Source organism: Ruditapes philippinarum, unplaced genomic scaffold, assembly GCF_026571515.1.
Source record: "Ruditapes philippinarum isolate M1 unplaced genomic scaffold, ASM2657151v2 ctg1349_1_1_1_1, whole genome shotgun sequence".
Lineage (NCBI taxonomy): Eukaryota > Metazoa > Mollusca > Bivalvia > Venerida > Veneridae > Ruditapes > Ruditapes philippinarum.
In genome coordinates, this window is record NW_026852031.1 from 295,200 (window position 1) to 306,556 (window position 11,357).

Genomic DNA, 11,357 nt, shown 5'->3' on the forward strand with positions numbered 1-11,357 from the left:
ATAGGATGATAGATCTTATTGATAAGAAGTGCAATGCACAGAAACTGCTGCTCTGCATTTCTTATTTTTTTTAGGTCATTGCCCTTTGGTGATTTTCATATTTAATTTTTGTCCTGGCCATTTCTCCTAAACTATATTGTTCACAAGGCGACACATCCGACTCGCGGAGTTCTGGTTCTCTCTTTCTTTCACTATTTTTTTTTAAATTTTACATGAGATGCAAATGAATTGAAATATAAAGGTAGTTTTGTTTTAATATCTTTAATTCAAATACACTGGTAATAATAATTTTTTGAATATCCTGAGTATTATGTTGTAGTCATAATACTTGAATAGTGCACAAGTATTTCACCAACTGAAGTAATGTTGAAACATTTTATATACATGTATGCATTTACATTAAGTATAATGTTGCACCAACTTGCTAGATATGGCTTCATTTAAAACAAAAGAAAACTAGAAATGTGTCCATAGGACACGGGTGCCCCCACCGCGCCACTGTTCTGTCAATCTTATGACTCTAGGTAAAATATTTTTTGAAAACTAAAAATCTTTTACTAAGTAAAGGGCAAGAACTTTACAAATACTGAATAAATCCACAAGCAAACCCCAAGGTGCATAAGTACACATGCTGACCAACATTCTTGTAAACTTTCAAGCCTACAATACTTTTTATATGCCCGAAAGAATTTCGGGCATATTATGTTATACCCCCTGGCGTCCGTCCGTCCATCCGTTAGCAATTTGGTTTCCGGAGCATAACTTCAGTTCCATTTGGCCCACAGTATTCAAACTTCATAGGATGATTGTCCATATCGGGTAGAAGACCCCTATTGATTTTGGGGTCACAAGGTCAAAGTCACTATGACCTTAAAACTGAAAACAGTTTCAGGAGCATAACTTAAGTTCCATTTCGCCCACAGTGTTCAAACTTCATAGGATGAATGTCCATATTGGGTAGAAGACCCCTATTGATTTTGGGGTCACAAGGTCAAAGGTCAAGGTCACTATGACATTAAAACTGAAAACAGTTTCCGGCGCATAACTTAAGTTCCATCTGGCCTACAGTGTTCAAACTTCATAGGATGAATGTCCATATTGGGTAGAAGACCCCTATTGATTTTTGGGTCACAAGGTCAAAGTCACTATGACCTTAAAACTGAAAACAGTTTCCGGAGGATAACTTAAGTTCCATTTGGCCCACAGTGTTCAAACTTCATAGGATGATTGTCCATATTGGGTTGAAGAGTCCCCCTATTGATTTTGGGGTCACACGGTCAAAGTCACTATTACTTAGAAATTGAAAACAGTTTCTTTAGCATAACTTAAGTTCAATTTGACCCACAATATTCAAACTTCATAGGATGATTGTCCATATTAGGTAGAAGACTCCTATTGATTTTGGGGTCACAAGGTCAAAGGTCACTATGACCTTAAAACTGAAAACAGTTGTCGGAACATGACTTTAGTTTCATTTGGCCCACTGTGTTTAAACTTCATAGTATGATTGTCCATATTGGGTAGAAGACCCCTATTGATTTTGGGGTCACAAGGTCAAAGGTCAAGGTCACTATTACCTTAGAACTGAAAACAGTTTCCAGGGCATAACTTAAGTTCCATTTGGACCACAATATTGAAACTTCAAAGGAGGATTGTTTTGTGAAGAAGGTAATACTTTATTTAATTCCCATGTCTTTCAAATGCTTTATCTTTACTAAAAAAAAAAAGAATCACTTTCGGGCATATAATGCTCCTCCTAGCGGTGCTCTTGTTGAGCTATGCATGAACAAATTGAAAATTGCAAATTTATACTACTGTAAGTCAAGGGCAACAACTTTTACAAAACTGAAAAAAAATCCACATGCAAAGTCCCAGGTTCATAGCTTCACAGTGATGTGTATCATTATTCCTGTAATTTAGTGATGTTTATTTAGTGATAACTAAATTCTAGTTCCTAGTTAATTTAGTGATTATTATTCCTGTAATAACTCAAGCACTCAAGGAACAAATAACAATATAATGAAACAGTTTTTACTAAGTCAAGGGAAATAACTCTACAAATACTGGATAAATCCACAAGCAAAACCCCGGGTGCAAAACTAAATATGCTGAGCAACCTTCCCATAAGGTTTAATGACTCTATGTCAATCCTTTTTGAGTTACATGCGACACAAGTTGAAAATTGCAAAAAATTTCTAAGTCAAGGGCAATAACTCTAAAAATACTGGATAAATCCAATTGAAAATACCCAGGTGCACAACTACACATGCTGATCAATATTCCTGTAAAGTTTCATGACTCTATGTCAAATCCTTTTTGAGTTACATGCGACACAAGTTGAAAATTGCAAAATTTTACTAAATCAAGGGCAATAACTCAAAAAATACTAAAAATATCCACACGAAAATACCCAGGTGCACAACAACACATGCTGATCAACATTCCTGTAAAGTTTCATGACTCTCGGTCAAATACTTTTTGAGTTACATGCGACACAAGTTGAAAATTGCAAAATTTTACTAAGTCAAGGGCAATAACTCCAAAAATACTTAAAAATATCCAGACGAAAATACCCAGGTGCACAACTTCACATGCTGATCAACATTCCTGTAAAGTTTCATGACTCTCGGTCAAATACTTTTTGAGTTATATGCGACACAAGTTGAAAATTGCAAAATTTTACTAAATCAAGGGCAATAACTCTAAAAATACTAAAAATATCCAGACCAAATTACCCAGGTGCACAACTACACATGCTGATCAACATTCCTGTAAAGTTTCATGACTCTCGGTCAAATACTTTTTGAGTTATGTGTGACACAAAAGTGAACGGACGGACAGACGGACAAGGGTAAATCTAAATGCCCGCCACTAAAGTGGGGGCACAAAAAATGAAATGAAAAGTAAATAGAAAATAACACAACACTTCAAAATCTTTACAAGAAAATACTACAACAAATTCTTATTTGATTATCGATAATTTTACAAAAAAAAGGTATATATCTAAACTCATGAAAACATTTGAAATATGGAAATATATTGATAGTCTGAAGATAGTTTTGAAGATATGCGAACATAGATCGATTAAGAAAAACTTTTAAGCCCGTGAATACTTCTGCACATATAGTTTATTGCACTTGTATCATGTGCTACTGCTATAGTAATATCACAAAACTGTGGAATTTAGGGGTTCCTGTGGCCTAATTGTTAAAAGCTTCAAGCTTTACTACTTATTTTGCAAACATACACAACTGCATAATGTCATTCAGCAACATTTTAAGGTAATAGTCAGGATAAAAGTAAAAGTGTTTGAATTTAATTCAGTACAAGACACGTATAGTTATTGAAGCTAGGAAAACATGCATTGGTGTCAGCTTGGTTCCCGATCGGCTTCACTTGTAACCATTTACGTTGTACTGCCGATTTTTTTTTCAATTATAAATCACGGCCTAGTCTATCTATCTCCTGCACGAGGAAATCCATATCTTCTGTTGCTGTGTCAAAATTAGTGAGAACCATTCTGAAAAAGTTGACAAGATCTCCGTCTGGGTTATATCCAATCATCATGGAGCCACACTGCATCATACTGGCTTTAATTGCTGGGGCAACCTGTTGTAAAATACATCATAAATAATTGATATAGTATCATCTTACTAGCCATTAATTTCTATCCTACTTTGTAATATGATACACTGGTATATCATTTTTATAAAGTTTAATGATATATCATTCATAAAGTATAGCTGAACTGATATCTAATGCCAAAATGTTTGAATTTCAACTCTTATGGTGAGCTAAGATGTTCGGATTATGGTGATTTGTATGATATATAATCTCTGTAAAAATACCTGTGTAACAAATTGGGGAACAGCATAATAGATGAATTCAGGTTCAACACAGATTATTAAATGATGAAGAAACAATTATATACTGTAATACTAATACAACTTCTAGAAAGTTATATTTCTTTTTATGATGTGTGTGTGTGATCTTAATGAAAGTGTTTCAATTGTGTTCCTCATTCCACTATTATGACCACCTTTATTTTTATACCACCACACAACAACGTAAAGGGGGGGGGGGGTATACTGGAATCAGCTTGTCCGTCAGATTTTCCATGACCGCCCAATAGCCTAAATAATCCTTTGGCAAACAGTCTTCACATTTGGTATTGAGATTGGTCATGAATAGTAAAAGACCCCTATTGATTGAGGTCATTATGTCAAAGGTCAAGGTCACAGGGGCCTTGACTAAAAAAAGCTTTTCTGCCAAATAACCCAAGAATCCTTTGATCCACAGTCTTCATATTTGGCATGAAGATTTCAAGTGACCATTTGGGGACCCCTATTGATTTTGAGACACTGGGTCAAAGGTCAGGGTCACAGGGGCCTAAAGTTCAAAAAGCTTGTCCGCCCAATTGTTTCAGAATGCTTTGGTCAACAGTCTTCATATTTGGCATGGAGGTTGGTTATGAGAAGTTGATGACCCCTTTTTAGGTCAAAGGTCAAGGTCAGAAGGAGTTTGACTAAAAAGAGCTTGTTAGCCCAATAACTTAAGAATCCTTTGACCCACAGTTCAGTTTTGGCATTTTAGTTAGTTATGACCATAAGATGACCTCTTGATTTTAAGATCACTGGGTCAAGGTCACAGGGCCCTTGACTCAGCCCAATAACTTAAAATTCATTTCAACCACAGTCTTCATATTTGGCGTGGAGGTTGGTCATGACCATAAGGCGACCCCTATTGATTTTGAAGTCACTTGGTCAAATGTCAAAGGGGTCTTTAGTTCAAAAAGCTTATCTGCTCAATTGCTTTAGAATTCTTTATTTAACAATCTTCATATTTGGTATTGAGGTTGGTTATGGCTAGTAGATGACCCCTATTGATTTTGAGGTCACTAGGTCAAGGGTCAGAAGGACCTTGACTAAAATGCCCAAATTCTTTGACCCACAGTCTTCATATTTGGCCTGGAGATAAGTCATTAGATGACCCCTATTGCTTTTCAGATCATTGGGTCGAATGCCAAGGTCACAGCGGCCTTGACTTAAAAAAGCTTGCCTGCCCAATAACTTCATATTTTGCATGGATGTTAGTCATGATTATAAGATGACCCCTATTGGTTTTGAGGTCACTGGGTCAAAGGTTACTTTGATCTTTGCCACTAAAACATATAGAATACATAACTTAACAATGCACTGGCTTTCTACCCTCATATTTGGCAGGGAGGTTGTCCTTGAGCTCTAAATGACCAATGTTGGTTCTGACAATTTAGTATACGAGGGTTTCATGCCATGACAGTGGCAGATCTAGTTTTTACACCTATTTTATTTCCCTTGTGTGTTAATATAATGACAAACCTTAGCAAGTTTATCCCACCATTCTTTAGTCTCCTGTTGACCTCTCAAGCTAGGGGGTATATACCAGAAACAAACATTGGTGCACTCTGGCTCCTGTATAAGTTTGAACCCTGGTGTCTTCTTTAACTTGTCAGATAAATATCTGTGGAAATAAAACACACACAAAAAAATGATCATAACAGTTAAAAACATTTCATTACAAAAAAATATTAAGGATAAATGTTTAATGTGACAGATAAAGGATAATGCTTTGTATTATGCTTATCGATAGAGGATAAGTTTTTTTTATATAAGGTCGAGACTGTCATATGTGACTTTCCAAGGGATCTTCAGAAAAAGGTCACATATGACAGGGAGTCTCTTAATACAGTCTCATAGAAAATTAAAATACCATCTATCTGTCTATATACCATTGTGACTTAACATATATACTTTATAACTGTGTGAAGGAATAATATCTAACCAATTGCAAATACACATAGATACTTTAACTAATTGATGTAAATAAAATAAGAATCCCTGTAAAGCAAATATAATCGCATGTATATCATATAAAATCTTATTTTATTTTTTGTATTAGATTTATATTGAATCATTATGGTACAAAATAAACTTGAATTTGATGCATTTAAATCCTTTAAATAAATATCATACTTTTAAAAACATATCCATATCCAAAGGTTTTTCTAGTCTGGTATCAATATTTTTCTGTATTATTCATGCAGCCATAGAAAGGTAAATAATTAAAAAAAAATGCTGCCTAAAAAAATCTTCCGTTGGCACTCCATAATTTTTTAAACACAAGTCTTAATCCAGTTTACTCAGTTCATTATGTTCATTACACCTGTGACCTCAATTTGTTAACACACATCGATTGCATCATGCTTACCATATTTGGCAGTACTACTCCAGACGCTACGTCACTTGATACCTGTATACATGTAATCCGTGTAATTGAGACAGAGGTGTGTAGAGTTTGTTTGAAGAGTACTGACTACTGGATTATAATTGGACTTAATTATTTTGTCTCTCTGGGTGTTAAAACAGGTATTATTTATCTGATTAACGGACAATTAAAAGGTGTGAAAGTCGTTTAAATCAGACAAAGCAATACATTGGGACCAGACAATTAGGGTCGCTTGTCACATATGACAGGGAGTCGTATAATTCATACCATTTATATGGGAAAATACGTTGCGAGGACTGAAACAAGGTTGGATAAGACAGGGAGTCGTTGAAATCAGGGGGTCGCTAAGGCAGTTTTGACTGTATCTCTAGATATGAGTGTTTTATGTCTTAAGATATAGGGAGAGTGTTTATATGTCTTCAGATATAAATGAGTGTTTTATGTCTTTAGATATAAATGAGTGTTTTATGTCTTTAGATATAGGATGATTGTTAAACCTAGACAGCATAAACAGGTGATCTATTCGACTCTCCATCCCACTATCTCCTTCCTTCTTCCATAACATCCACAGTTTAAACACATCAACCTTTCTACCACATTGTACAGACTTGTCACCAGTGTCAAAAGAAACATCGTAGTTCTTGTCTGGTTGAAACAAATAACTGGCATTAGCGCTGTGACAATCCTTTATTATACCCTGGTAGAGCAAAATATAATACATAGTATGTATGAATATTCAAGATTTAAACTATAGCAGCTATTTTATATATTTTATATTGTATACATGTATATCATTAGAAAACCGCATTTTTCTCTTCTATCACAATGTGCTGCTTTAAAATAATTGATTAATTGAAACATATTTGTACTAAGTTAACCTAAGTTTAGAAGTATACACATATTAATTATTTAATTGTTTTACGGCACAATTTACCAGAAAAGTTACCTTGTGTTTTGTTAGAAATATGGAGCATTGCTGTGGGACACCCATCATCTTATGAGCGTTCCATATCATTGAATCTGCTCTGTCAATAAATAAACATATCTCTCGTAAACTTAAATCATTACATCTTATATTCAGTTTCTAAAAAAAACTTTCATATTACGTATTTTCATTTCTTTATGATGAATGCTTTATTTTGTCAAATAAAAATCAAGCATTGTAAACAGCAGTTTTTGAGTTCAGTTTAGCAACTTATATTTTAGTGCAACCTTAATTGAAAACTAAAAGACACTGATATTTATTTCAGACAAAAAATTACTACTAGCTTTCCTATTCCATTCAAAAGATATTTGTCACACGTATAAAAAACGCTACCAAATATGACAAAGGGTACAAGAAATGATTCTTATACTTCTATGACTTGACCTTAATTAAATATATCTCAAACTTCACTTATATACCTACATATTCTACCTACTTTACATACCGAACATCTAAGGTTAATTATCAAGTCAATCAATAAACGCTCTATTAAAACATTTTTTCTAGAGAAAGATGTGAAGAGATCAATTAATTCTTACTTTTCAATTCCCTTCAAAAGATATTTATATTTGGTGGACATAGCTGCACTTCCACCCCAGGCACCGTCCACGTGCAACCAGAGCCCGTGCTTCTTACAAACATCAGATATTTCATCTAGAGGATCATAAGCTCCTAGAACAGTTGTTCCTGCTGTAGCATTTACAAAGAATGGCTCATAACCCTGGAAAATAAAACAACAGACCCTGAATAACATGAATATAGGTAACACTGACAAACCTTGCTCTATGGTAATTGACATTTACCTAGAAAGTCTGGTCTTTTCATGTGTAAAGTTAAAGGACTCCACTGAGGTTTTTTGACATGATGGGACTGACAATAATATTTTCTGATAGTTGTAACATTTGATGTAGGTTTAGACCACTAATCTTTTTGCAAAATTTCAGATCATTTGCGCACTTCGTTTTTCCAGAATAATGCCTTTCATTAGACTTCTGTACATTTTAGAAATAGCTGCACTTCCGCCCCACGCGCCGTCTACGTGCAACCAGAGCCCGTGTTACTTACATACACCAGATATCTCGTCTAGAGGATCATAAGCTCCTAGAACAGTTGTTCCTGCTGTAGCATTTACAAAGAATGGCTCGTAACCCTGGAAAATATGCAATGTGTCTTGTTTCTTATTTTACACAAGATTTTTTGTAACAATTTGTACCTTTTATATTTTTAACATGTATGCATAATAACTCTGACAGTACATACTGTTAATTAAAAGATGAAAACAAGATTGCATTTGTTAACAAAAACGCTATGCCATCACATTAATACAACACTAAATAGTGAAACATAAGTACATTTTTTGTTTCTATACAACTGAATTGGTGCCATAATGCAGTAGTGTCAAGTAAATTTGGGGGTCAAGGTCATGTTTCACCATGTCGAATGATGTTAATAATGGAACACAACAGCACAGAAGTAATAACTGACAAAGAATTGCTGTCACAGTTCATATAAAAGTAGCTCTCTATAATGTTTTCATGTATACATGAGTTACCTTTTCGTTGGCCTCATTTATATGCCTGTCTAGCTCATCTGGAATCATTTTGCCTATTTTGTCTGACTTAACAAAGATGATATTGTTTATACCGATCCCCATCAATGCTGCACTCTTCATTACTGAATAGTGGCACTACAAGAGTAACATACACAACATCTAAAATTACTAGTATAAAAACAACAAAAAATCAGCATAATATGATGGTATATTAAAATATTTTTCATTTAATTATAATCTACTAGTAAACTCCAGTAGACTTATATCTATCCCATGAAAAGATAATTAAGGTTGTTTAATATAATACTGTGTCAATATAGAGGAAAGATACCACATATACACTCCAATTCTTGAGTTTCTTGCAAAGTCAAATGTCACTAATCCAACTAAATAAAAATAAATTTTGCTGTAAACTAAAAAAGCCAAACTTTCTTGTTTAACACTTTATAATCGTTTTATATGGTTAACTGAATTTAAATGTTACTTAGAAAACAGAGAAAAAAAGACAACCTTTTCAGACGTGAAGATACAAAGAGGTTTCTTTACAGCATATAAACCGTCAGTTTTGATTTCTGGAAATTTAGCATAACGTGCAACATTCATCCCATACATATTTCCCATCGACCCTCCTTTAAATATAATTCATGAACAAGTTAAATTTGCACACTAGAAGCATTGTAACTTTAGAAATTCATATAGGACTGTTTCATCATAGTTTTCTTGCCAGGTAACAGACACAAAATTAAAAAAATATTTTGTTTACTATCATATTTAAAATACTGCATTGATTGATTGCACTAAAATGTATTTGTTACTTCAATTCTATGATGTATATGATAATGTACTGTTTACAAATAATAGAAATTAAAGTTATGTTCTGTTTTTATATTCCGTATCAATCTCTGTACATTTCTCCTTTTTTTTAAACTAACCAGTTTTCACCACCTTGTCTAAGGGGGAAACTAACATAAGTTGTGTTTTTTCATGAAAAATATATCCATGTAAATTGGTTAAATTACTTTATTCATTTTTCAGTGAAATACCGGTATATTTTCAGTGAGAAACCGGTATATTTTCTGTGAGATACCGGTATATTTCCTATCAAATACCGGTATATTTTTAATTACTAAAATGAAACAAGTTAGGTTCATGTTTTTCTACCTGGTACAAAAATAGCATCACCACCGTCAAATCCAACGTAATGTAACATTTTACTGTATATTTCATCCTCCATCAAAGTAAAGACCGGAGCTACCTCGTATGTGTACATGCAAGGATTCAAGGCGTCTGTCAGCCAGGTACCCGCTAGTGAATACTGATTCATACTACCATATAACTGATTAAAGAACCGCGGATTTGCTGAAATAATGCACATATACTGAAATGAACTACACGAAGAAGTTTTCTTTGAAATATTACAGAAAAATGATTGTGCAACTACGTTGCAAATATTCAAAATACAATAAAAAGAGAGAAAAAGACACGCACAGCACATGCAAAAAACCTTGAATTTCCCATTAAAACAGTGTAGTATATTTTGACCCTACCTATAAAATTATCGGCCGCGGTAAGTTCAACATTATACAAACTAGTTTTGGACAAAAATTACAGTTAATGTGATACATACATGTTTTGACACTGTACTGTATAACATCTTTACACATGTCCAACAGCCTGTCTTCACTGGCAGGTTCATCTGTAATCTTCAGTTCCTTTAGCATTGCCTTCAGTGTCTCTGGTTGATGAAAGTCACAAACACACGTCTGAAATCAAATACCAGACAACAAATTGGACTTGTTATAGTGAACCTCCCCACTGACAAATACAATAATGCCAGCGTTTTTTAAACTTTGAAACCTTTAAACATTGACTTTAAGATTTATGTAATTAATGCCTTTATTGACTAGTAGAACTTTGCTTTCTGGTGATAAATATTACTGAAAGGGCAGCAGATAAATATGATTCAAACGTTATCTCAACCTTCTATCAAGAATATAAGGTCACAGTTATCTCATAGAAGTGTCTGAGTCAAAGTTTATCTTCTTCCTGTAAAATAATTTGTGGCATTCTTTGTCTATTAAAAAAAGACATTTTATTTTTAATTCAAAATTCAGTCGTAAAGAGGAAATGTCACTTTATTGAAGACGAATATCGGAAAGAATTGACTTCGGAGATAAACTTTGTCCCCCCCCCCCCACCACACACACACATACACAGACATACGCATGGAAAACAATAAAACTTGTTTTAAAACATATTTATTCTAAATAGTATAATCAATACTATATTGGAAATGGATGAGAACATGAGATGAATCTAAGAAATTCTTATCCTTTATCAAACTATACGGTTTGTCTTGTATAAATTAATAATTATTACAATGTATATTAAAAAGTTATAGAGCAGATTTACAGTTTAACACATAGATATCTAAGACAAGCTAAAAATGTGTCCATAGGACACTGGTGCCCTATCAATCTTATGACTCTAGGTCAAATATTTTTTGGCGCCCATGAACTTAAAAGCATTTACAATGTATAGTTATTTTTTGTAATA

The 11,357-nt window shown here is 33.8% G+C and overlaps 1 protein-coding gene across 2 annotated transcripts; it reads right to left on the reverse strand.

The window, feature by feature from the left end:
- Positions 1 to 245: 245 nt before the first annotated feature.
- LOC132747396 (acidic amino acid decarboxylase GADL1-like) lies at positions 246 to 10,588 on the reverse strand. Of its 2 annotated transcripts, XM_060736770.1 has the most exons (9): positions 10,429 to 10,588; positions 9,963 to 10,160; positions 9,312 to 9,430; positions 8,802 to 8,936; positions 7,789 to 7,970; positions 7,211 to 7,289; positions 6,762 to 6,961; positions 5,358 to 5,499; positions 246 to 3,609 (listed from the first exon to the last, which is right to left on the reverse strand). In XM_060736770.1, exons 1-9 carry the CDS (start codon positions 10,520 to 10,522, stop codon positions 3,436 to 3,438), a joined length of 1,323 nt encoding a protein of 440 aa, XP_060592753.1. In that variant the 5' UTR covers positions 10,523 to 10,588; the 3' UTR covers positions 246 to 3,435. The 2 variants fall into 2 exon arrangements, 1 of the variants encoding a protein (XP_060592753.1); XR_009628124.1 differs by lacking the exon at positions 246 to 3,609 and having other exon boundaries at positions 5,362 to 5,499; positions 6,247 to 6,961.
- Positions 10,589 to 11,357: the final 769 nt, after the last annotated feature.

Excerpts from the sequence above, each read along its gene's own strand:
- LOC132747396 (XM_060736770.1), bottom strand. The coding sequence starts at position 10,522 with ATGCTAAAGGAACTGAAGATTACAGATGAACCTGCCAGTGAAGACAGG. Across the intron at positions 10,161-10,428 it reads ACAGTACAGTGTCAAAACAT|CAAATCCGCGGTTCTTTAAT; the intron begins GTATGTATCACA and ends GCATTATTTCAG. Across the intron at positions 7,971-8,801 it reads TAAATGAGGCCAACGAAAAG|GGTTATGAGCCATTCTTTGT; the intron begins GTAACTCATGTA and ends TTTATTTTCCAG.